At 40.0% G+C, this 27,927-nt stretch overlaps 1 protein-coding gene across 1 annotated transcript in view; it reads right to left on the bottom strand.

Moving 5' to 3' along the window:
* Positions 1–27,401, bottom strand: part of anapc1 (anaphase promoting complex subunit 1) — an 87,929-nt gene extending 60,528 nt beyond the window's left edge. Inside the window, exons 1-15 of the mRNA XM_049481326.1 lie at positions 26,818–27,401; positions 24,911–25,072; positions 23,758–23,800; positions 23,522–23,622; positions 13,333–13,415; positions 12,619–12,692; positions 12,080–12,225; positions 11,153–11,376; positions 9,555–9,767; positions 9,356–9,451; positions 8,871–8,961; positions 8,699–8,764; positions 3,338–3,475; positions 2,698–2,838; positions 1,253–1,313 (exon numbers count right to left, since the gene is read on the bottom strand). Coding sequence (XP_049337283.1) covers positions 1,253–1,313; positions 2,698–2,838; positions 3,338–3,475; positions 8,699–8,764; positions 8,871–8,961; positions 9,356–9,451; positions 9,555–9,767; positions 11,153–11,376; positions 12,080–12,225; positions 12,619–12,692; positions 13,333–13,415; positions 23,522–23,622; positions 23,758–23,800; positions 24,911–25,072; positions 26,818–27,030 — 1,852 coding nt within the window. The 5' untranslated portion in view covers positions 27,031–27,401. The remainder of the gene's footprint in view (positions 1–1,252; positions 1,314–2,697; positions 2,839–3,337; positions 3,476–8,698; positions 8,765–8,870; positions 8,962–9,355; positions 9,452–9,554; positions 9,768–11,152; positions 11,377–12,079; positions 12,226–12,618; positions 12,693–13,332; positions 13,416–23,521; positions 23,623–23,757; positions 23,801–24,910; positions 25,073–26,817) is intronic.
* Between the last annotated feature and the right edge of the window lie 526 nt (positions 27,402–27,927).

Genomic DNA, 27,927 nt, shown 5'->3' with positions numbered 1-27,927 from the left:
GATGTGACAACAACCTGCTGCTTGGTCAAAATGACATTCAGATATTTGTCATCATGACATCCACCCCTCACAGTACATATACGTGTTTAAGATTTAGAATCTAAATTAAGATGAGGAGGCTGCTGGTAAATGAAAGGAATTGGTTTAAGCAGGGATGATTTTGTACCGGTTATCAATCAGAGGAGGCAGCAGAGTGAATAGGAAGCGGACAAGGTGCGAGTAAAAGGATCGGACTAACAAAACCGCGCTCATCTAAGAGCTTAAGTAGGTGGGAAGGTGGGGGGCATGATAGATAATATGGATGAGTATAGTATGGAGGGTCTTTGCCAACAAGGGATTTATAGGGGGCTGTTTGCCAACGCGTTGGCCCATGTGACTGATGGAAGCCCAGCAGCAGGCGATGAGCAGTTTCATGGGGGGTTGGTGGGGGCTTGAGATTGTGCTTAACGTTGCTGGCATTAGCGCAATAGGATTAATTAGAACAGCAGGGAGTGTGCAAGATTTTCCTCTGGTCAAATTTAGTGGGGAAAAACAATCACTGAGGGTTAACATCTAAAAGGCTGACAGAAAATAGACTGATTCAACAGCCCCCCCCCCAAAAAATTAATAAATAAAGGAATAAATTCATAATACACTGAAAATTTAAACACGGAACACATCTACTGCTGTCTACGATGTACATAAATTAAGCTCTTAATGAATCTGGCATGATCTTAATTGGCAAACAAGCTGCAAAAGGTCAAAACAAAGCTGGCTAAAATGTCACTTTATTAGACCTAGACAGACCCTTCTTTTAATCCAAATGGCTTAATAATAGGAGCATGGATAGGTCGTAATTTGCGGTAATTTTAGAGAGAAGCAAATGAAGTAGAGATCAGTCCATGACAAAAAGCCAATTACTGAAGACATTCAAACACGCCACAAGACAAATTACGCTCTCATAGGCCATATGGCAGAACACCAAAGAAAAAAAAAACAAGAGAAGACATCATATTCGTCAAACAGGAAAAACATATTTGGGTCATATTTTTATAACAAGCAATGATAAAGCTCATTATCTGAAGAATCTGAAATTTCTATGTATGTAACAATTTAATTGTATTTTACACTTGATGGAATAAACAAATGCAAGTAGAGTGTAGCTTAAAACCACTAAATCAAAGTTGCTATATGCAGAGCGTGTTAGTGAGTGAGAGAGCGAGAGTGTGAATGTGAGAGAGAGAGAGAGAGAGAGAGAGAATGTTCTTCTGACCGAGCTCTGATGTAGCCACTTCAGGAATAGTAATCCTCAGCATTGAGCCATTGCTCAGCTCCTGAAACATACAAATCCAAAAAGGACATATTAGCTGATCGGAATAAAATAAATCTGAAATCTTTCTTTGTTCAAATAATGTTGGTTGCCGGGTATTTGGTGCCTCCTGATGATGTCTCTCTGTGTCGGGCAAGTTGCCTGACATGTACGATAATTTGCATCATGTAACATTGCACATCCTGATGTGTGACTAGTGTATGCTGAGGATGCATAGATAAAAAAATGCACATACTCGTATTCGGTTGAGATAAAAATTGAATCTGCCAATAAAGATACTGATACCTACTTAGAATTAGGCAATCAAGAGCACATAAGTGTGGTTGCTAGTGTAAAGTAGTGCAATGTAACAGTTAATATGTTAATTTGTAAGTATGCTATTTTATCTGAGCCTCGTTTACAATTAAACGAGTATGCTATAAGTCAAATACCTGATACCAGGATCGCTATGAATGCATCTTCATTATGCTGAAACAATATACTGTGCAGCTCTAACCCAACTCTTCCAACATCTTAAGAACAATCCATGTAAGACTGTTTTGACGGGTCTGAAATGAAAAGACCAGTGGCAGAAAAAAAAATGCTCCAGCCATCCTGACAAATCAAGCCCTACAGACAGACAGGCTGGATGCTGGAGCAAAGACCTTATTGAACCTCATCAGTGATATGACAGGTTCCTGCTGCTCTGGAATGAGACCCCTCCCCCTTCCACACACACAAACATCCTTTTACGTCAGACCTTAAATGCAGCGCATATGACAAAAGCAATTACCAGTGCCTTTCTACGGTAACATGGGGCAAATATAACATCATCCATTTTCTTTACCTGAATGAATAAAGAAAACTTAACATAATAGAAAATCTAGCAAATATTTTTTTAGATTCTAGCTTAGATTTTTAGATTAACTATCTATATTTACAATTGCCCTTTTAAGAATTTATTTGGACAAATGTCATGCCAAATGCAATACATTTCTAAAAGCAATAAAAAAAAAGTGCACCATCAATCATTGTATCTAGGCACTTTATGGCTGCTTCTGATAATTACTTTCAGAGATACTTCGAAAGTTTGTTACTTAACATCTATTTACGTATTTTAAGACATTAAAAAAATATTCTTCTCAAATTCTTTTTGTCAGTTAGAGATCAATGATTATGGTAGAGTAGCATGACTCAGATTAAACCAAAACTAATAATTATGCCTTCTGTCTTAGTTTAAAGGGCCTAAGTTTAAAAATATATATACATTTTTCACATACTGATAATGTACTAAATACAAAAACGATATGACGCAATATTGATGAGGAAACTTCATTCTATCAGTTTTGTTGAAAGTGAAAATCCCAATTTCTTCTCTTTAATATTTTCTACAATCAAGTTCAACTAACCAGAGTGACGCGGTTGCTGACGGGGTCCCTTAGGGATTGGATGTGTGGCGCAGCTTGCTGAAATGGAGAGTCGTCCAGCCAGGATGACTCATGGTGCTGCACCAAGCTTCGCACCTCTGACACCGGAGACGGCATGTCCGGCTGAGAAATGAAAATCATACATGAGAGTGTAGAAAACAGCAGTTCTCATAAACAGACACATCCGTTATAACAGTGCTTAAATGTAACAACACAACCATAACAGTCAGACAATTTCATTTGTAATGTTGGCAGGGCGGAGGTGGATCCATCCTTCACGTTGAGTAGTAGCGCTAAATCAATTTGCTTTAAAGCTGGTGTCCTGTAAGCTTGCACAGAATGATCCTTCGGCATTGTAGTTAAGATTTTTATAGCCCAAATGATCAGTTTAAATTGCTCTGAACTTTTCTTCTTTAGGCATATTATAATTTAACAAAATATGTTTGGATTAAAGGCAACTCATTTATTATTGTATTTTTAATCTACAAAATTAAATTTATTCTATTGATTGTATTCTCAGAGCTATGGAAAGAAATGTCGAAGTTCTGTGTAAGACATAATTCAATTTAATGAAGCTCATAAAAGACATTTTTTGTTTTTCATCACAATAACAATACAGTACCTCCTCGAGTCTGCTTATATGCCGGACTGTCGCCTTGGCTGGGGTGCTCACGTTGTCCAGATGGGTGTTTAAAGGAGGCAGGTGATTGGGCAAACCAAAATTTGGCGACAGTAGGCCTGGCACAAATACTTTACTTACCTAAAGAGAAAACAGACATTTTCACAATCACTGTGGCTAGTTTTAGAGTCTCAGTTTTAGGTCTGTCCTGTAATGTTTTAATAGAGAGTCTTGGTTACATTTTAGAGTATATGCACTCTAATTACTTATGACAGAATGTGTGACTATCCATTTACACTAGTTAAGACATGATTAATCATCATTATTTATTAGTAATGCTTCAATTCATTACTATTTGCAACATTATTGAAAATTTAGTAATGTTAAATAATGTCTTAACTAGTGCGTTAACTTATTTGAGACATTAATGAACCATTTAGCAATTATATTACTGCCGTAAGTACTATTGTTTGTCCTATCCTTGTAGTTAAATCACACAAACACAGAGACATAGTGAGATGGCTTTCACAGCATTCAGCTTGTGCACATAAAACACCAGACCAATCATTCTTAGCTCTCATCAGTTCTGCATAAAAACGGCACAAAACACAAACATAACTGCAGAAGTAATCACAGTTATATCCACACATGCACACCTAACCACACTTACCAGTACAAAATCTATATATCTGTATCTTTCTGTAAGGGCACAGTGCATTGTAAGTGCTGAGACATGGCACAACTGTTATTAGATTAGATTCCTCACACAGCAGTTTTAGAGTGTAATTTTAACACACTAACATTACAAGTTTAGTCATATTTAATAATTTCTTAACTAGTGGCAAGTGTCAATTAATAATTAGTTGAGACATTACTTAAGCATTTATTAATGTTTGTTAATGTCATAAGTACTGTTATTTGTGATCCTTATTGTAAAGTGTTGACAAAAAGTAACATGTTTTTGGGTATGCAATGGTGTTTTAAACAACTACAGAAACAAGTCTCCAAGTATATAACATATAATAATGTCAACATTGGGCCGCTGTGGCTGCAGGTTTTATTCCAGCCAAACAGGAGCTCATGTTACTGTTTTTTTAAGACTGACCAGCAGATTTAAGTTAAGTGGATCAGGTTTAGCTGCTGATTGTTTAGAATGTAAGACTACAGCCACACCTGCCCAAAGTGGAGAGGCTCTAGAGACACCCCTGCTGCATCACATGCTAGACTATATAAGCCATGATATTAGAGCCTGTCTGATCTTAAACATGTGTTTGTTCCTCTCAGGGTTATTTTTCCAGACAGAGATTAATCCTAGTCGTGATCAAAATGTTTCTTTCTTTGGAAAGTCTTCATTCAAAATGTTTAGTCCAAGACTAGGCTTAACCTCTTGTCCAGGAACATTGACCATCAATGTTCTGTTTAAAATGCGCGTTGGAGTAAGCCACCAGCTTAAGTGTTTAATCAATGCCATACATTTAACCCATCATGTGTGACCTTAGGAATAGAGTGAATAATTTAAATGTTACTGATTGTATTTATATTAAAAGAAGAGACTGAACTGTGCACAAAATGATGGATGTGCATATTTAATTGTAAATAAAAGAAGTAATGCTAAAATAAAATTACATTTGTATTAGTGGTGTCATTTACTATAAAAATATATTAATCACAATAATAATCTGTGATTAATTTCAATTAAAATCATGATTAGAATTTAAAGGTTGGTAATTCCCTGTATTTTGGGAGGAAAACAATAATAACTGTGTAATGGATTTTAATTTTCATACGAAAACCCCTCAGGCTCTACTGCTAATTTCCAAAAGCATTCCAGAAACTTCAGCAGTTGTAACCTATTTACACACGCCTCTCTCTGATGAAGACTGATATGTTTCTGACGTGATGGGCGTCCACTGGACAGTTTCACATAAAGAAGAAATTCTTCAATTACAGAGGCAGATGATGGACACACACCACCACCAGTCAGGCTCAGCGATGGGTGGAGTGAGTGTCCCAGCCCTCAGTAGGTGGTATAGCTTCCTATAATTATTTTTGTAAAATTAGATAAGTGTTAAATTATTCCTAAATTATCAAGTGAACACTAACATTACTGTTTACTACTTAATTTTATACGTGTCCCTTAATTGTTTTTACGTTAATATCAATCTATTATGTACTAAGTAAAGAAACAAAACAGTGAATTAGAAGGTGTGTGTCCAAACTTTTGACTGGTACTATATCTTTGCTGAATATAGTTTGCAACACCTTTTTGAGCTGTTAAGAAGTTGACTGGTGTAGATAATCAACATGCATTCTTTTCCAAACACTCAGTTTCCACAAAATAAAAAAAAAGAATAAAAAAATGTCACTACTGTCTCAAGAATGAGCCCAGACTCATGCACACAGCAGCCACCACTCAGACTTGTATAATACTGCAGCAGAAGATATGCAGCTACATTATATATTGCATCTACTTTAAATGACTTATCAAAGACCTCTGACATAGTTGGTCAATCCCTGCAGATAATTAGATTGTCTACTACTGGTTTGATGCCTCTGCGTGTAAACGCTTTCTGAATTATTCCTTAGCTCTCAGTGTGAAGGCAAGGAATGTGTCATCCGAATTTCTGGAAACAACCAGGCGGTGTCCTGCAGGGATCTATTCTTGGTCCAATCCAATTTTCTATTTATATAAACAAATTTGCTTGGCCGTTATGTGTCTGTAATATTAATCTATATTCAGATGGCACTGTGCTCTACTGCTGTGCTAATTGTGGACATTCAGAGCTTTGAAGCTGGTTTAAAGATTGTTCAAAGGACACTAAATCTCACAGTTCTGCCAACAGCTGCTACATAGTGTGCTACACTCTCCTTGAAAAATCCTTAGACTCACTTGATGCTCTTTTTGGTTTGAACCATGCTTCCTCTAATCTTCTATATTTTTTCTATGATCTATATTTTTTAGTATTATGTTCACTTGTACTTATTAAATTATCTCACTGTGGAATTAATAAAGATTTATCCAGCTTAAAACATTTAAGATGTGTCAATTAAATATTTATCTGATTAATTTAAATACATCTAGTTGGTTCAACACAATTTTTTGTTGAGCCAGCTATATAATATGAGGTCAGAGATGTTCACCTAGCTTAATAAACCCTGGTTAGAACAAGTAAACACATTTTTTAAAATAAGCAGTCAGAGTACAGCTTGTATAGTAGCATAGTAGCAGTAATATTAAAGGGAGTTTAACACCAAGACAGCTCATAGGCTATTTTCCAGGCAGGAGCAGTTATGTTGGGTACAATCTTTGTTTTTAATCTAATGGGCAATAAGAATTTCAAAAGCATTCCAGGGTTGGTTTGAGTGAAAATGTCTTTTATAGTAGATTATAGTGGCATAGATTTAAGGTCCTCTGAAAATAACTCAACACACAGCCATTAGTAAGGACATCTCACGGTGAACATGTTAAAATTGTGCCCATATGTTGTGTCAGTGTTTTGTGTGACCACCATTATTATCTAGCACTGCCTTAACAGATCTTGGGAATGGAGCTGCACAGGCTGCTTCTGGTATCCTTTTTCATGCATACATTTTAATATTCAATGTCTGGATATTACACTAAACATGTGAACTTATTTGGCTGACTCTGGCGAGGTCTGTCCGAGGGGACCCCATCTTGGGAAACTGACCTTGGCCAATGTGCTGTACCTGTGTATTAGGGTGTTTGCAATCTTCTTATAGCATAAGCCATCTTCTCGGAGAGCAACAACTCTATTTCTCGCATCCTCAGAGAGTTTTTTGCCATGAGGTGCTGTGTTAAATACCCACTGGCCATTTTCAGAGAACTGCTTCCTGCTCCTCATTTACATCTGGACTATGGCGTCACATCAATGTCAAAAGTCGAGGGCGCAAAAAAAAAACAGGTGAAAATTAACCAGCGTGTTTTAACATTTTGTGTATGTAAATGAACTTCTCCTGAGCACAAATGTGAAACCAGCGAGCAAAAAAGTGGAATCGTAGGCGATCTGAAGAAAATGTTGGTTTTGACAGGGGTCAGGGTCGCCTCCCTCAGCGAACGCTATTGGCTGATATCTCCAGGGTTCATGACGGGCCACCTACCTTCACGAGCCAAAGGAGGGCTGGGAAAAAAGGACGCCAGGAGAGATAGCTAACAGGCAATCCTAACATCCAAATAACCCGATCTTCGACGTGATGTGCTCTGTCTGCCGGGGTTTAGTGCCCAAAGCGACTCGCTCTGTCTGCCCGGGCTCTCGCACACGATTCCCTTTTTTTTGCTCACTAGTTTCACATTTTTGGTCACGAAAAGTTAATTTACACACTCAAAATGTTAAAACACGCTGGTTAATTTTTTTTTCACCTGTTATTTTTGCGCCCTCGACTTTTGACATTGATGTGACGCCATACTGGAACCCTTTTAACACCAACAAGTCATATGACAGCAGAGAGAGACAGCAACACAATTGGGCACAATTTTGACTGTTCACTGTGAGGTTTATAATCTTGTCCAAATTTAACACAAGTGTGAAGGGATTTCGTTTTCAGGGTGCACTCAGCCACGCAGATGTGTGTTAAAAAAAATAAAAAAACTTGGCTTCCCTGAAGTCCTGTCTGTGCGCGCCCATGTTTATGCTTATTTACTGGTTGAATGGTAATAATGCTACAGCTGATCGCACAAAATATTTTTCTTTTTGGAGTATTTTTATTTTAATGTTGTGCCAAAATTGATTTGACATGAGCACGTAAAGAACCTTCTGATGGTCAAAAGAACATTCACTCTATGCACTAGGTTCTTCACACCCTCATTACTCTATTACAAACACGCTCCATTATGGAACCAAAGTGGTTCTTCAATGGTGTTGATCAAACAGCCATTTGAAGCGACTACATTTTGTTGTGGTTGTGTGGTGAGTGAGTCAGTGACCAGAGCCACTTGAACAGTATTACACTCAGAGTTTTAACATTTTTACCACCCATTGGAACCCAAATTTTATCTGCACAGCTTCCATCATCCTGGCTAGTATTCAAGATGAGCCACAGAAACTGGCACATTTGTCCTGGATGAAATAGAAATCTAAATTTAACACATCTGTTCAGTGCCATTTGCTCTGATGTTATTAAGTATGGGTGGGAATCAAAGGACATCTTAGGATATAAAATTATCATGATACTATAACTATGATAGGCAAGGTGATTTTCTTTAGGGTAAAGAATGTGTACATTTTTGTAACCATTTCACAAACGTAATGTCATCGAAAATACATCTAAATATTCTGTATATAAAACTCTTTTTAAATGTGTGTATATGCAGATAAGAAGCAATGCACTGCATAAATAATGTCTTACACGTGTGACTCCTGTATACAAGACCAGGCTGCCATTCGTCTCCAATACCAGCAAGGCATCAATATCCTATGAAGAAAACACAAAATTAAATCAAAAATGTTTAATAGGCACAACCAGCAACAGTAATCAACAACCAGTTTTTTTTAATCTTTTATTATCTACAGAACCTTACCTCCAAAGGTGCAGCATCTTTGGCGGGAATTGTGGTAAGTGAAGCAAATATCAGTTGGTTTGTTTCATTGCTTTCAAGAAACTTCACACATCTTAATAAAAAAAAAAACAGTTCATGATGATATAAGGATGCGTTTTAATAATAAGGTCAGTCAATCCGAAAAAATTACAAGAACTTTAAAAGTATCTTTAAACCCAGCCACAAAGAAAAACATTTTCAGGAAACTGGCTTTCATCAGGCCAGGAAAGGAGGAGCATGAGTATCCTCTGTTGCACAGGACAAGTTCATCAGTGTTACCAGCCTTAAAAAACTACAAGTTAACAGCACCCCAGATAAGAGCCTCCCAAATGTTTTACAGAGCATTTTGGTTGGTTTAACACTTTTACATTTCTACATGATTACTTATATTTCCCTTCATACTCTGAAGACTAATGACTTAAGTATTGATTTACAAGAGAAAAAAAAAAAAGTAAACATGTGCCCACCTGAGCTGCTGGTGCGATTCAACCAGGAAGCAGAGGTATTTACTCTCACACAAGTCAGAGGTGATGAACACTCTGGAGGCCTGGCTGCTCTTCTCCCTAAATAGACACAAGATTTTAACATAACATTTAAGCTACTGAAATATTTAGGTTGTGCAAAAGTATTTAAGGGTTTCTTAGAGGGCATGAAAAGATAACTAGCCTGTGGGATGTAGTAGCAGTCTCTGTCCACAGCTGCTCAATGCAGAGGTCAGGCAGTATGGGCTCCATCTCAGGAAGCAGGGCTGTATCATTTAGTGTGCTGTTGGGTGAAGCCAACAGGCTGTGTCCACGGACCGACGGGGAGTGGCATGAAATGTTAAAGCGCTGCGTCCCAGAGAAAGATGGAACTGCAATGCCAGGGGAGTGGGCTCGACTAGGGAAGAGACAAACAACGAATTAATATATATAGCAGTGATCATAAGATTTATTACAGATTTAATAAAATATTTTTCATACATTTATAAATTTAAAGTACACACTCATTTTGTCAGAATTAAACATATCATTTATAAATTGCCCATTACAGAAATAGGAGTGAGAAAAAATATTGATAAAACAATATTGTATAAGTTTGGTCGCGATACATTATCGATAGCTGGTCTCAAATCTCGATATTTAATATTTTGTGCCCTTTTTTATTTAAGCTTATTTCACATATTTTGTAAAGATTGTAGTGCAGTGTATGGCTGTTTTACAACATCAGAAAAATAATGTCACAAATGTGTTAGTCAGTACACCAGCGTTTCTCAACCTTTTTTCTATCACGACACCTTTTAAAAGTATGCAAAATGTCAAGGAACCCCAGTTTACAATGTGGGGGGGGGAGGGGGGTTGAGGAGCTGGCGCAATACTTCAGGTGAGAACCAGGGGTGTTGCTGGCAGAATATTTTATTTAAGGTGAGAAGGGGGGGAAACCTTTTCAAACTAGTGAAATACTCTGCTACACTCACTATTGAACTACAACTGGATGAAGAAATGAATGGCTCCGATTCAGAGTTATCTGAATCTGCAGTCTTCTTTTTAAAAAAACGTTCCATGCTAGCTTGAGTGCTTCACACTACTCTCGCAGTGCATCGCGTGGGGAAAAAACTTTAGTGTGTCACAATTTAGGGGTCGCATCCTTCGGAGGCTGTATTCGAAGGCGAATTGCGCCACAATTGCGCAGTAATACACCGCCTATCTCTGTGGGTTGCATCCTTCAGAGTATTGGGAATTGGGACACACCCCGACACGCGCTGACTCTGGAAAGGAAATATGCACGTGAGGCGCAATATTTTGACGGCACCCCCGATGAAGCCAGAAGGCACCACTGGTTGAGAAACACTGCATTACACCATAGTTAGATACACAAGTGCTGCCAGCTGGGGTTGCCTTTAAAGATACACAAGCAAGTTGAGCTAAACTATGCAATTTAAAGAACATTGTGTCATGTTAGCTGGTAAATTGTGTGACACTGCCCAAAAAAAGTCCTGGTATTTGCTTATTTAGGAGAATTTTATCATTTTCAGTAAGACAGATGCTGTGGAGTATCATACAGAATTGTCCTGTAATATACTGAGTATTACAGAGTATTGTGATATTACTGTTATTGTGTGCAAAGTATCAGAATGATATTGTATCACAAGATGCCCTGTAATTCACACCTATATAGAAATAGATATGTCAGATGTTTCTTTTCTAATAATAACTATAACCATGTTGTGAATTATTTTGGGCCAGAGATTTACTGAAGTGTGACATAAGCATAGCCAAGCTGACCTGAGGGCGGCCATGTTGGAGATGCTGGGTGAATGGGTGCGCGAGTGCAGGCTGGGGGATGCTGGGATGCGGCTTTGGTTGTGCAGGGCGTGGCAGTGGAGCGGTGACCCAGGAGAGTCCAGTCGTGTCACATTCCTAAGATGGGTTCCAAGGAAGCTGTGGGCAGCTGCAGGGGTCTGAGCAGGGCCATCTGGCCCGGGACATTTCAGCACTGTAGTCTGCTCCTATTGGGAACCACAGGTCATAAAATTACTCATTTAAATGAGAAAAATGGTGTGAAATAGAGTTTGGATGTAGTTAAATATGATAATGAGTACTAACATTTGTCGAATAGGCCACATCGGCTCACCTCCAGCATTTTGAAATTCAGCACTTTTAGCCGTTGCTCCAAACAGACTTACAATGCCGAAAATTGCAAGAATGTGAGAAATTGATATTTTAATATCATTAACAAGCTCAAAGTAGCTCCTCTTTTCATTGGTCTGAAGGCTGTAACATGTAAAACATGGCACTGAGAACTTTGAAAGTAGGATAGAAAATGTAGGATAGAATAGGTAGGATAGGGGGACAGATTGAACTTTGAGTCCTCATGTTTTACTCTTGTAGCACAAACCCCAGTACATACATGTAACTTATCAATTGTAGTTTTACTTGTGCTCATTAATCAACTAATCATGAGTTTTAATATGATTTTAGTCCACAGTGCCTTGTTTTAAATATCAGGGCCTCAGAATTCTAACTATGAAGTGTAGAGCTACTTTAAGCTTGTTAATGTTGTAAAACAGGACTTTTGGGAGCATCAGCTAAAAGAGCTGTATTTCAGAAAGCTGGGAAAAAGGGTCAATTTTACACCAGATTTCTCATTTAATAGTATTAACAGGTAAAGGTAAAGCATTTAAAATAGCATTATAGCTGCTCCTCTGTTACCTCCGGTGTGACTTTGCGCAGAGCCCAGACAGTATGAGTGCACTGCAGTGTGTCGTAGGTCACAATGATGGAAGGGTTCTCACAGGAGAAAACCACCCGAAGTGAGCTGTCTGATACATACTGCAGACGCACCGAATCAAACAGACCTGACAGGCGATCAGATTTCAGTATCAGTATCAAAAAAGAAAAACACACAGTCTCATTGTGAGATCGCCAGTGCAGTTAATTAAATATATTGGGATTCATAATCCAATATTTGTAACTGCTAACAAAAATGAACTTATTTGTATAATTTTCTGTCATTTTGACTGCATAGAGGATGACAGAATACAAGCAAGCCAGGATACAATCAGGCGATATACTGTAGCACCTAACACACCATTAAATACTGTAACAATACTGTGCTGTCTATTTGTTAAATACCATATACCACCAAATAAACAGATCACAAGTTATACACACTCAGCTGGATCTTCACAAAATGAATGATGCCATGTGTATCACACAGCTAATAAAAAAAGGAAAATACTGTGACTGACCTGTAGATTTGCAAACAACAGGTGCTATTTCATCCAACGGGTGAAGCATGCTAAAAAGAGTCGGAAGAGGCTCCCTGGGGAAAAAAATACAAAAAAAAAAAAAAATACAAAAAAAAAATAATAATAAAATAAATAAATAAATCAGATTAATAAAAACAATATTCAGTGATAATTCAGAGAGATATTCAGAGAGAGGGCTATTCATATTTTGGCTTAAATATAAAGTAATCTACCTTCTGAACTCAACAGAATACAGTGTTCATTTCGCTGAATAAAGCCGCTAATACGTCATCAGCCTCTGTAAACTTGGTTATAGGATATATATATAAAAAACACTGATACATAAAAGTTTCCAGCTTAATTGCATGTGTTAACCTCATAATAGCAAAGAATCTCTAGAGGAGAACACCCACTTAAGAATCTCTTCCAGGTTTGTTTGGTCACCAAACTGTGCTCCCAACTGAATCCAAATGATTTATTTTTTATTTAGATTATTTAGTTGTTTAGCTCCAGTCACTCCCATTCATTTTGGAATCATCTGAGAGCTCCCTCAGTCTGCAGTTATTTCCTGACACTAACGGGGAAAGATAGAAAATGTTTATGATCTCCATAAACTAGATCTGATTATAACTAGATTATAAAAACTTTCAATATTGTTCTTAATAACGTTAGCCTCCTATCAAAAACCAGTGAAAGGGAGGAAAAAAGTAATACCTTGTAGGACTCATGGGAACATCAGATGTGATGTTTTTGCGCTCAAAAAGCAAACCAAACTTGGTTGGCCACAGGGTAGAGACCTAAATGGCAGAGATAAGGGTAAATGGCTATTAATTATGCTTTCATGCACATGGAACTATCATTACACCCAATTAAGCCCAACTCTAAATGCCCAGGCATATTTTTGTTTGTGTTTAATTTATGCCACCAACAGAAAGGTGCAACTAATAGAACTGGCAGCACTGATACACACCCTCAGTTTTTTAAGTGTAGAAACAAAGATGTCCTAAATGTCTGCAATGTTAAAATTAATGTATTTGCATAACAATGGGAAATTCTATTCTTACAACAAGCATGTCTTCTCAGTCATCCTTTCACAGTTCACTTTCTTGTATGGTATACTGTCACCATCAGAACAAACTTTGTCTCTCAAAAAAATCTCCAATCAATCAAGCTTTATTTAGTATAACAGATTACTACAGTCAGCTGACACAATTTCCTAAGCAGTAATTTACCAAAACCCTCATGATTTAGTTTCAAATAATAATAGTGTGGCACAATAAAAAAAATAATGCAACATAAGATATCTACCAAAAAGTGCAGCACATTGAGTGCATGCATATAAACTGCAAAAAAAAACCTTGTGCAATGTGATTTGGGTGGCGATCTGATCCTCGGCTGCAGAAGTTGGCTCTTGGGACGTGGAATGTCACCTCTCTGGAGGGGAAGGAGCCGGAGTTGGTGTGCGAGTTAGAGAGGTTCTGGCTAGAAATAGTCGGGCTCACCTCGACGCACGGCTCTGGCTCTGGAACCAGTCTCCTTGAGAGGGGTTGGACACTCTTTCACTCTGGAGTTGCCCAGGGAGAGAGGCGCCGAGCTGGGGTTGGCATACTTGTTGCCCCCCATCTCGGGGCCTGTACGTTGGGGTTCACCGCAGTGAATGAGAGGGTTGGGTTGGGTAGTCGAGCTTAACGCCACATCAGCTCGTCGGCTATTTCGTGGCAGGATAGGTACTGTTTAATCGCAAGGTTCTACGATCTAAGCCATCGCAAGGCAGACAGACACAGACAGACACACAGACACATCCACTCACACACTCACACCTAAGGGGCAATTTCGATCAAGTTCCAATTAGCCTGAATGCGCCGTCTTTGGACTGCGGGAGGAAACCGGAGAACCCGGAGGAAACCCACGCAGACACGGGGAGAACGTGCAAACTCCACACAGAAAGACCCGGGTCGCCCCAGCCGGGAATCGAACCCAGGCCGTCTTGCTGTGAGGCGGAAGTGCTACCCACCGCGCCACCGGGCCGCCCGAATGAGAGGGTAGTCTCCCTTCGCCTACAGGTGGGGGGACGGGTCCTGACTGTTGTTTGTGCCTATGCACCGAACAGCAGTTCAGGCTACCCACCCTTTTTGGAGTCTTTGGAGGGGGTGTTGGAGAGCACCCCTCCAGGGGACTCCCTTGTTCTGCTGGGGGACTTCAACGCTCACGTGGGTAATGACAGTGAGACCTGGAGAGGTGTGGTTGGGAGAAATGGCCCTCCCGATCATAACCCGAGTGGTGTTTTGTTATTGGACTTCTGTGCTCGTCATGGATTGTCCATAACCAACACCATGTTCAAGCATAAGGGTGCCCATATGTGCACTTGGCATCAGGACACCCTAGGCCGCAGTTCAATGATAGACTTTGTTGTCGTGTCATCTGATCTGCGGCCGCATGTCTTGGACACTCGGGTGAAGAGGGGAGCGGAGCTCTCCACTGACCACTACCTGGTGGTGAGTTGGCTCCGATGGTGGGGAAGGATGCCGGTCAGACCTGGCAGACCTAAACGAATTGTGAGGGTCTGCTGGGAACGGTTGGCAGAGTCTCCTGTCAGACGGAGCTTCAACTCCCACCTCCGGGAGAGCTTCAAACACGTTCAAACACGGGGAGGTTGGGGACATTGAGTCCGAGTGGGCCGTGTTCCGCACCTCCATTGCTGAAGCGGCCTACCTGAGCTGTGGCCGCAAGGTTGTCGGTGCCTGTCGTGGCGGCAATCCTCGAACACCGGACACCGGCGGTGAGGGATGCTGTCAGGCTGAAGAAGGAGTCCTATCAGGCCTTTCTGGCCCATGGGACTCCGGAAGCAGCTGACGGGTACCGGCAGTCCAAGCAGCATGCGGCACGGGTGGTTGCTGAGGCAAAAACTCGGGCGTGGGAGGAGTTCGGAGAGGCCATGGAAAATGACTTCCGTATGGCTTCGAGGCGATTCTGGTCCACCATACGGCGTCTCGGGGGGGGGGGGGGGGGAGCAGTATCCCACAAACACTATTTATAGTGGGTGTGGTGTGCTGTTGACCTCAACTCGGGACGTTGTGGGCCGGTGGGCAGAATACTTCGAAGACCTCCTCAATCCCACCAGCACGCCTTCCATTGAGGAAGCAGAACCGGGGGACCTTGGGGTGGGCTCTCCAATTTCGGAGCTCCTCGGTGGTAAGGCACCGGGGGTGGATGAGATTCGCCCGGAGTTCCTTAAGGCTCTGGATGTTGTAGGGTTGTGTTGGTTAACGCGACTCTGCAACATTGCGTGGACATCGGGGGCAGTTCCTGTGGATTGGCAGACCGGGGTGGTTGTCCCCTTATTCAAAAAGGGGGACCGGAGAGTGTGTTCCAACTACAGGGGAATCACACTCTTAAGCCTCCCTGGTAAGGTCTATTCGGGGGTCCTGGAGAGGAGGGTTCGTCGGATAGTCGAACCTCGGATACAGGAAGAGCAGTGTGGTTTTCGTCCTGGCCGTGGAACACTGGATCAGCTCTATACCCTCAGCAGGGTCTTGGAGGGGTCATGGGAGTTCGCCCAACCAGTCTACATGTGTTTTGTGGACTTGGAAAAGGCGTTCGATCGTGTCCCTCGGGGAGTCTTGTGGGGGGTACTCCGGGAGTATGGGGTACCGGGCCCTTTGATACGGGCTGTCAGGTCCCTGTATGACCGGTGTCAGAGCTTGGTCCGCATTGCCGGCAGTAAGTCGGACTCGTTTCCAGTGAGGATTGGACTCCGCCAAGGTTGCCCTCTGTCACCGATTCTGTTCATAACTTTTATGGATAGAATTTCTAGGCGCAGCCAAGGTGTTGAGGGGATCCGTTTTGGTGGCCTTGGGATAGCATCTCTGCTTTTTGCAGATGATGTGGTCCTATTGGCTTCATCAGCTCGTGATCTACAACTCGCACTGGAGCAGTTCGCAGCCGAGTGTGAAATGGCCGGGATGAGAATCAGCGCCTCCAAGTCCAAGGCCATGGTCCTGAGCCGGAAAAGGGTAGAATGCCTTCTCCGGGTTGGGGAGGAGGTCCTGCCTCAAGTGGAGGAGTTTAAGTATCTTGGGGTCTTGTTCACGAATGAGGGAAAGATGGAGCGGGAGATCGACAGACGGATCGGTGCTGCGTCAGCAGTCATGCGGGCGCTGTATGGATCCGTCGTGGTGAAGAGAGAGCTGAGCCAAAAAGCAAAGCTCTCGGTTTACCGGTCGATCTACGTTCCTACCCTCATCTATGGTCATGAGCTTTGGGTCATGACCGAAAGAACGAGATCACGGATACAAGCGGCCGAAATGAGTTTCCTCCGCAGGGTGTCTGGGCTCTCCCTTAGAGATAGGGTGAGAAGCTCAGTCATCCGGGAGGGACTCAGAGTAGAGCCGCTGCTTTTCCACATCGAGAGGAGCCAGTTGAGGTGGCTTGGGCATCTGATTAGGATGCCTCCTGGACGCCTCCCTGGTGAGGTGTTCCGGGCACGTCCCACCGGGAGGAGGCCCAGGGGAAGACCCAGGACACGGTGGAGGGACTATGTCTCTCGGCTGGCCTGGGAGCGCCTTGGAATTCCCCCGGACGAGCTGGCCCAAGTGGCTGGGGAGAGGGAAGTCTGGGTTTCCCTGCTTAGGCTGCTGCCCCCGCGACCCGAGCCTGGATAAGCGGAGGAAAATGGATGGATGGATGGATGAAAAAAAACTTTTTATATTATTATTGTGTTTGATACAGCATAACTTTATTTCACAGTTTACTTTTTAAATGTTTTACTGAAACATTTAAAAAAGTGTTTTAAACACCAACACATATCCCCCACAATTTGACTCAAATGAATTGGGTAAATCTGGGGTGTATTCTGTTAAACTGACACCAATAAAATTCATAATTCCTGGCATTTTCATATTTACGAACATTTTATCCTCTTCAGTAATAATACTATGAAGTATTGTAGAAAACTTTCTAGCGATAAATCAACTATCACAGAATCACAGTATTGTGATGTCATTCATATTGTGGGATCATATGACATTTGATATCATATGGTGAGATGCCTGGTTTTTAGAAGAAAGAAGAAACATTATCCCTTTTTTAATGGAATTGATGTAAATATTTAATATTATACATTTTGGAAAAACATCTATTCATTACCAAACTGTCAAAGTCTAACATACAACTGGCCACAAATTATGTGGTTTCAATAATAAGCAAGCCATTCCCCTGACACTCGGGGCTTTCCATTTACCCCTCCACACTTGCTGCCCACTCACACAGTAAAGTAAACGGCTTCACATGCAGCAGTTACCCTGAAACCATCACTATCTAAGAATTATGAATGAGAATTTAATAGATTTAAATAAACTGATAAACTGTTACCAATGCATGAAATTCCCAAAAAAGTAAACAAAATCAGATCACAGCAGAGTTCATGAGAAACACGACAGCATGTGCCAAGTCTATTAGACTTGTGTTCTCCAAATGATGGTGCTTGTCACCCGCAACAGAGCCCTTTAATTCTGTCACTGTGCCAAATCAGCCATTACTACTAGCACAAGAGTGGAATGAACAAAATCTAGCCAACATCAGCAGCTAAGGAAATCAGAATGATTATATTTTTTAAATCCCACACAGGACCAACTAATGGAATGCAAAAAAGGGACTGGAAATCTGTGCTCTGTGATGTGAGGAAAACAAATATTAACATTTCCAAATGTACAAGACTTACTAAAACAAATAAAATTAATTTAATCCTTCAGATTTCATAATCAGATTTTCAGAAAACATAACAGTAGAAAGAAAAACAAAAAGAGTTCAATAAATTTATTTTGACTTTCATTTCATTGCAGACAGTATAAACTCAAAGATTTAATGCCTAGTCTTATTTATTTTATTTGTTAATATAAGTGCTAGGCTTGGGAATCGAGAATCGATTCCTGTTGAGAATCGATTCCGTGTGTTTCGATTCCACGGAATCGTTTGGCACCTTGCTTAATGATTCTCTTATCGATTCCAGACAGCACGATCACGCAAGTTACGCAAGTTACGCATGATTCAGTAAGCACGTCTTTTCCATGGCGTCCACTAGGTTAAAACGCTCGAAAGTTTGGCTTCATTTCACGCTACACAAGGATGGCAACAGGGCGTTTTGCAACCATTGTAAATTTTTGATAACATCGCCGGGAGGGAATACATCAAATATGCACAAACATCTGCGCACACAACATGGGATCTCTTTTAACGAGTGTCGTGTTTTTGATGCCCTGCGGACTGATAGCGGCCAAACTAAGGACACGACCACCGGGACATTTACAGCTAGCACGGAAGGCAACTCTGGTGGTAAGTAGCTATCCTACTGACTGTGCTTAATGTGGTTTCTAGTAAATCATGTACCGCACCATTTCTGGAAATAAACCCATTTCCTACCTCTCCTTGGGGTAATTAAGGGAGTTTACCTTTCTCGTGAATCCAGCCATTCCTTGCTAGCATGTTTAGCTAATTAGCTGGAATTCTTACTAAACAAATGCCTTCTTTGTTATATTTAGAACAAGATGACCGTGACGAGACAGGTAGTCTGGCTGGGTCAGATGCTGGCAGCACTTGCTCCCATTCACTACCTTTGGCTTCTATTTTTGTTGAGGCAGGCAGAAATAAAATGTCCCAGACAAAGGTAGAAGAATGTCACCGGGCAGTTACCAAGTTTATTGTTAAGGGTTTGCACCCATTTTCTACAGTAGATGCCCCTGAATTTCGGTAGGTGAATGTGAGGTTGTTGTGAGATGTCAGATTGTCTAAATAGAATATTTTCCTCCACATTAAACAGATGTTTACACTCATTCATTATCATATATTTTCTAGGGAGATGACAAAGGTTCTCAACCCAAAATACAAAGCCCCAAGCAGAGAAAGCTTAACCAACCACTTGATCCCTGCTTGGTATGGTGTTGAAAAGGGAAATTTGATCTCTGAGCTGAAAACGGTGTCGAAGGCAGCTATCACGGCTGATGGATGGACAAGTTTTAGTCAGGATCATTATCTCACAGTTACTCTGCACTATGTAAGCAATGGCCAGGCAAAGGAAAAGGTCCTAAAAACCAAAGCAGTGTACCAAGCTCAGACAGGCTCAGCTGTAGCAGAGGAGATTGATGACATCCTAGAGGAATATGGTGTACGGCAAAAGGTTGTGGCTGCAACCGTCGACAATGCAGCGAACATGGATGTAGCCATCAAACAGCTGCAAATTGTGAAATTTCCATGCTTTGCTCATACACTTAACCTGGGAGCGCAGAAGCTGTACAATTGCACTGCAATTTCCAATTGGGCAGCACGAGTTCGAGCAGTCATTGTTTGGATGAAGAGGTCCCACATGGCAAAAGTTGTTCTTAAAGAGAAACAAGACTTGCTCAGTAAGATACTCCCATTACATTGCAAGCGTTATATATGTACATGAAAATATAGATGCATAGATATATCATATGTGTACAGAAATTATTAGATACTAAATATTTACATTGTGTATATATGTTAACCCTCAGAGCTGCCCAAGCACATGCTCCTCCTGGATGTAAGGACCAGGTGGAATTCCCTCTATTTGATGATGGAGAGATTCTGCGAGCAGTTCCCTGCTATCCAGGCTGCAGCCATAGACCCACGCATAAGAAAGCCCATGGAGAAGGAAAGGTGATATATATTTTAAATGATAATATGATTTAAACTTGTTTTAAATTTTGACTGGTTTTGTTTTTGTTTATGTATGCTACATACATCTTTTTTCTGTTTTTATTTATAATATAGGTTGGCCAAAATAGGCAACGAGGACTTAAGAAAAGCAGAGGAGTTTGTGCAGCTCATGCGGAAGCATTACACCTCCACACTGGCCGTCTCTAGCGACAAAAGTCCAACCTGCGGTGAGATTTTGCCCATCTTGCAGAAGCTGGAGCAACAGTACACTGTGCAGGAAGGTGACTCTGCTTTCACAAGGAGCATCAAAGAGAACATTTGGAATGATCTCTCCAAACGCTACCAGGTAAGCACAACTACATTTAATCTTACCTTGATGCTGTAGGCCAATTTGTATAATCCCATACAAAATGGCATAGACACATGTTTGACTGCTTATAATGTCAAAAAAGTAATGTGACCTACATGCTACCAACAGATCACACTTTTGATAAATGATAACTGTATTTAGGGGAAAAACTTTTTATAATGCTCTTTATAGAGTGATAAATTGTCTCCTGGTGAAATAATGCAGTGGTCCTTAAATGGTGTTTCTTGGTCTGGTTTCTTTGAGTTATTTACAGTGTTACCGTGATCTACTGGCCATTTTTTTTCAACAGCAGGTCTAGTGTATTGGTTCTATTTCCTGTTGTGTTCTCTTTAGGCCACTTGTCTAATGTCATCCTGTCCTCCTTTTTGAAATTGAAGGGAACTGATATTCAGAGATTCCTGGAGGAAGCCACCATCTTGGACCCAAGATTTAAATACAAAGTGAGAAGTGATGAAGTCTGGGACAGGATCAGGGAAGCTGCAATCACAGAAAATATAGTGGCAGCAAGAGATGAGGTATTTTAATTTCTGTTTTATTTCTGTTGTCTTTTTATTGCATTTGATTCCATTGTGAGTGAGACCTTCTACTGCTCTGTGTTAAAAGTTATTGATGTGTTTACACCACTTCTCAAGCTCCCAAAGGAAGGGGAGACACAGAGGGGAGGCTCCGAAGATGGGGAGGAGGAAAAAGACTATGTAAGTTAACTCATTTATTTGTAATGACCTTTGGATGCTGTTTTGTCATGATTATTGAGTTTTATATATATATATTTTTATTTTATATATTTTTTTTTTTTTTACTTCATGTTCATTTAATTTCAGGCACTGCCACCACCATCAAAAAAGACAGCCTTGGAAGAACTATTCGAGGAGGAGGACAACGAGCTGCGGTCAATTTGTGAATCACAGCCCCGTCTTTCCCTGGCCCAGAAGGTGGATCAAGAAATCCAGCTCTACAAAAGCCTGCCCTCCATCCCCTGCAGGGATAGCGCCACACTGTGGTGGTGGAACAAGCAGGATACACTGCCCTTGCTATCTGGACTGGCTGAAAACTACCTCTGTGTGCAGGCTTCCTCCACCCCATCTGAGAGGGTGTTCTCCACAGCTGGAGACACCATAAGCCCCGAAAGATCCCGTATCCTTCCAAAAAAAGCAGATATGCTCATCTTTCTGCAAAAGAACTGTTAATTTTCCCTACTACTCTTTTGCACACACACACACACACACACACACACACACACACACACACAGTAAACAACATATCTAGAGTATTTAAGTTTTAAACAAGTCCCCTTTTGGTGAAAAGCAGATATGTTTATCTTTCTGCAAAATAACTGTTAATTTTTCCTACACACACACTACTTGAGTGCACACACACACATACACTTGTTATATACACTTGTTGACCTTGTTGTTGAGTTTGTAAGGTCGTATGATATTTAAGTAAACAAAGTTGGTGCTTATGAAACTGTTTGCTCTCCTTTTTTCCCCAAATTGGAATCGATAAGAGAATCGATAAGGAATCGAATCGTTTCACAGAATCGATAAGGGAATCGGAATCGGAAAAATCTTATCAATTCCCATCCCTAATAAGTGCTGTTAACATTAACATGCCAATGATTTATCTGGAAACCCTACTTAAACGCATACATTTTAATGCAAATTAATTGCTGTAATAATCCGCCCATTACATCAGAAACCTGTCAGTCTTAATCACAGAGAGGTGTGTATAAAACTTTTACAGCTACTGGAAAAGCTATTTAAAATCTTAAGAAGAGGGAACAGTTACATTAAATCACAGAATACTGTTTATTTTTTATTAATTTGATTAATATTTCTTAACAATTGACACCACTAGTTATTACTGTATGCCTGGGGATAGTAAAGCATTTACAACTCTAATATTGCTTCCCTTTTCACATCTTTTAGACAACTTTAAACCCTTCATTCACACTGGCAGGTGACAGAGCAACAGGTTACCATTTTTTTCCTATAGGTGATTGTGCTTCGTAGCTGTGAGTTTATATTTTCTCAACTTTATGCAAATTAATTATGACGCAGTGAAGTGACATTGTACGCCAACTGATTGAACAAATTCTTCAGATCAATAACAGACACAGAGGTCTGAGATCACAGGCATTGTGAATTGGTCTGAACACAAGATAGAGAACTATAGCTGCTGATTATTCTTTTTCTGATGGCTCAACAGATAACTTGCTAAATTACGGTAGATTTGCAACCCAGCCTTGCCGGGACAAACTGATACAAGCTCACACGTGATACTGAAAACTGCCTTAAACAAGTAAGGTGAATGCAGGCTAAAATATTTCGGCCCCAAGGATACCAAGCGACAAAGTGTTTCAGTTGTTTCATGGTCCATCCCAGATGCTTCCCAGCCCAGAGAAGCCGCTTCTTGACATGGCATAGCTACGGTTTTGCACAGTAAAATTTCAAGGGGCATTTGGATGAATGTAACATTTAGTAGTGCTTGACAAAGATCAGCCAAAATATTTTCTGTACCTCTTTACTGCCCCTGTTCCAACAGTTTTGATGTATATATTAACAGATGAAATGAAATAATGTTTAACGTATGAGCACATTTTTAACACATGAAATATCTTGGGTTAATACTGTCTGCAAACAAACATGTCAAACGTGGTTTTAGGCATATGCTGTATATTTTGCAACCGTAATGGGCAATATTAAGGATGACAAAAATTAGGGTCATGCACATATATTGTTCACAAGATTATCGTGACAGGCTTAATTTTGGTGCGTCCTAATTTATTTTAATTTATTTTAAGCAATGATGCATCATTAGGAACCCTAATACTTAAACATGGTACACTGTATACTACCATACCTGAAAAGGCAGCGGTGAGATGAAGTCCTTCCCACTCACAGTGTGAACATTCACACACATGCTCTGGACTATGCAGATGCCTTGTTCTATTATATCCTTCTCTAAATTTTAAACAGAGGCAATATGACAATAAGTAGAACAAAAAAACAAATACATTTTTTTATCGAAAATACAGACATACATAAAAACACATTTAAATGCACTTAAAGACGCTATAAAATATAAAGGCAGCTTACCATTTTTACGAGACTGTGGAACAGTGAAATTACACCATAAGGCCTACAAAGAGACATTGGAGAACACGTTACAAAGTTAAGGTATAAAGTACACTGCCGTTACTTTAGGCAAATAAATACATCACTTAAAAATACAGAAAGATTTGAAGAGTCAACCATGCTATTTCAAAAAATATTACATATAGGGATTGCTTTGTCCTTGGTCTATGTCAGTCCTTTCAGCTACAGTGGTATGAAAAAGTTTACCCCTGATAATTTTCATGATGTACTTTATAAATCTCATTGGAAGCTTTAAGAAAAGTTTGGAGGCTGTTATTTCTGCAAAAGGAGGATCTACTTAATAGTAACTTATTTATCCTGTTGGGGTACACAAATTTGTGCACCTGCTTAATTTTGTTTAAAATATATATATATATATATATATATATACACGTGTATATATATATATATATATATATATATATATATATATATATACACATACATACACGTATATATATATATATATATATATACACACGTGTATGTATATATATATATATATATATATATATATATATATATATATATATATGTATATATACATATATATATATATATATATATATATATATATATACATATATATATATATATATATACACACGTGGGTGTATATATATATATATATATATATATATATATATATATATATATATATATATATATATATATACGTATATATATATATATATATATATATACATACACGTGTGTATATATATATATATATATATATATATATATTGCACACTTTCTGCAAATCCTTCATTTCACCTTTCAAATTTCACTGTGTTTATCTGCTATATGACATATTTAACTGAAATTGCTAATGAATATAATGAAAAGTATCAGGGGTGCCCAAACTTTTTCATACCACTGTATTTAAAGCATGACTATATAGCAATTTTATATCTTAACTGCTAATAACAGTTTATTAGCTGCTAGCTATTTCAATTTGATTTTATTTCTTCTTCTCTGTAATCTTTGCAAATATTGTTTTAATTAAGAAAGATGCTTATTATTATTACTATTGTTCTTGTATTATTCTTGCTATTTATTGCTCTTATTATAAGGGAAATTACTCAAAAAAGTCTATGAATATTGGCAATACCTGCTGCACTAGACTGTCCACTGTAAAAGCTTTATACACATTGGATGCTTGACTCTTGCTCCCCCGACTCCAGATAACCATATGTCCTGCCACGTACAGCTCCTCTTCATATTCAGCTTCATCAGTTGTGATGGTGGAACCCTTCCTAAGCTGCCAAGATTCCTGAAAAGTAAAGAAAATTTTAAAACAATGGATACTGTCCAAATTTCACCCCTGCTAAAATGCACATCAAAGTATTTTGCAAGATTTTGATGGTTTTACAATATATCACGTTTTTATATTATTATTATATATAGTTATAATATATAATAATAATAATAATAATAATATATATATATATATATATATATTATAATATATAGTTATACACAAGTTTAATATCAAATAAAACTATATTATTATATAAAAGCCATTAGAGGCATTAAAGTATTTAAGCAGCTGCTTATTAGTTTATCACAATTTTACTTCTACTTTCAGTTCACTGTGCATTTTTATCCTTCAAGTTACAGTATTAATATATTTAAACAGGGCTTAAGTTACTCATATTGTAATCAGCAACAGCAGAAGCTCCAGTCAGGACAGTGTGCGACCTCACTGAGCGGTGTTAGCTTGTTATGCTAAATGGTTAGCCCTAGCTAGCGAGCTCTGCTAGGGTGCTTTTTTGCCGGCACTGTTCTACACAGCACCCTGCAGCGCCTCTAGCGGCATGGCGGCATGTGAAAAATGCATACCGGTTCTAAATTCCCCTCATGTATACTGTATACAATTCTGTCATTAATGTAACGTAGTCCACTCAAGCATATTGAGTACTTTACTGTAGCGTACTGTACTGTAGTCTAGTGCAGTGTACTTTGTCTACTGTAGTGTAGTTAAACAACCTGCATGCTGCTCTGTAATGTAGTGTACTCTGTAGTGTAGTGCAGTGTACTGTAGTCTACTGTAGTTAGGCAATCTGCATAGTTTACTGTACTGTAGTACTGTAGTGTAGTAAAGTGCACTGTACTGTAGTGCAGTGTCGTTAAGCAATATGTGTAATGTAGTGTGCTTAGAGTATTAAAGTTGTCTGTGGTGCAGTGGTGTACTGTTCTTTAGTGTAATGTAAGGTAGCGTACTGTCCTTTAGTGTAATGCAGTGTATTTCAGCACAGTGTTGTGTACTGTACTTTAGTGTAATGTAGTGTACTCCAGCACAGTGTTGTGTACTATACTTTAGTGTAATGTAGTGTACTCCAGTGCAGTGTTGTGTACTGTACTTTAGTGTAATATAGTGTACTCCAGTGCAGTGTTGTGTACTGTACTTTAGTGTAATATAGTGTACTCCAGCACAGTGTTGTGTACTGTACTTCAGTGTAATGTAGTGTACTCCAGCACAGTGTTGTGTACTGTACTTCAGTGTAATGTAGTGTACTCCAGCGCAGTGTTGTGTACTGTACTTTAGTGTAATGTAGTGTACTCCAGCAGTGTTGTGTACTGTACTTTAGTGTAATGTAGTGTACTCCAGCGCAGTGTTGTGTACTGTACTTTAGTGTAACACAGTGTACTCCAGCGCAGTGTTGTGTACTATACTTTAGTGTAATGTAGTGTACTCCAGCGCAGTGTTGTGTACTGTACTTTAGTGAAACACAGTGTACTCCAGCGCAGTGTTGTGTACTATACTTTAGTGTAATGTAGTCTACTCCAGCGCAGTGTTGTGTACTGTACTTTAGTGTAATATAGTGTACTCCAATGTAGTGTTGTGTACTGTACTTTAGCGTAACACAGTGTACTCCAGCGCAGTGTTGTGTACTGTACTTTATTGTAATGTAGTGTACTCCAGCGCAGTGTTGTGTACTATACTTTAGTGTAACACAGTGTACTCCAGCGCAGTGTTGTGTACTGTACTTTAGTGTACAGCCTACTGTAGTGTACCTTCTGGCGCTCCTGGAGGCTGACCTCCTGGAGGGACCCCACGAGTCCGGCCGCTCCATCCGAGGACCAGAGCTCTGAGGCGGGCTGCAGCTGGCGCAGCTGGAGGTTCACGGCGTTCGGGTGGTTCTTGCAGTGCTCACGACCGAACGGGACAAACGGCTGCAGTTCCCCGGCGGCTATCATTGCGGCTCTCTCTTCATACACGTTCGACATGAGTTCCCAGTATCAGCATTATTTCTCCCACAGACATTAAAACAGCAGCGGCGGACCTCAGCGGCTCTACGCGCCCGGCCTCACAGCGGCAGCGGGCTAGGCTAAGTTGGGCTAGGCTAAGCTAAGCTAAGCTAGCATTAGCAGCGGAGCTACCAAACCATTTTCTTCAGCAAGCCCGCTAATAAACAACAGTCCGGCTCCTCTCTCTGAGCTCCCTCCTCTTCTCCAGCCGGGTCTCCCGCCGTTGCAGCGCGCGGAGAGTGAAGCACAGGGCGCAAACTGTCTAAAACCACCGCTAAACTGCAGCAAACCAGTAAACACACATTTTCAAACGCACGCGGACATCTTGCTTTCCCGTGATACTCGCGCTGCGAGTGCGGCCAATCACAGCGTCCGCCGCAGTCCCGCTGATCTCAACACGAGCCTCACGGTGATAGCGCATATTATATAAATCAGATATTCCTAAACACATGATTTATATATCTACAGATCCACACAGCGACCAGAAACACATTCTACTCCTGTTACTTTTCTCTTCTTCACACAACCGGTGATAGCTAACTAACTGATCAATATCTCCTCAACAGGTACAGTAACGTTACCACCCAAAAGTTTGGACACGCATTAAATTCAGTGTTTTTTTCTGTATTTTAAAATGTTCTGCATTGTAGATTTATAGTAAAGTCACTAAAACTATGAAGTAAAACATCTGGAATTATCTAGTAAACAATGAAATGTCAAACAAACCAGAATATGTTTTGTATTTTAGATCTTGCAAACTAGAACCTTTTGCTTAGATGACAGCTTTGCACATCTTGGCATTTTCTCAGTGACCTAGCTGGCACTGAGGTTGAAATATGGTGGAAGAAATGTCTGTTGTTGCTTCAACAGACGTTA

This window comes from Astyanax mexicanus, chromosome 7, assembly GCF_023375975.1.
Source record: "Astyanax mexicanus isolate ESR-SI-001 chromosome 7, AstMex3_surface, whole genome shotgun sequence".
In the NCBI taxonomy this organism is placed as follows: domain Eukaryota; kingdom Metazoa; phylum Chordata; class Actinopteri; order Characiformes; family Acestrorhamphidae; genus Astyanax; species Astyanax mexicanus.
The sequence above is the reverse complement of the archived record's forward strand: the minus strand, read 5'-3'. Positions and strand labels throughout refer to the sequence as shown.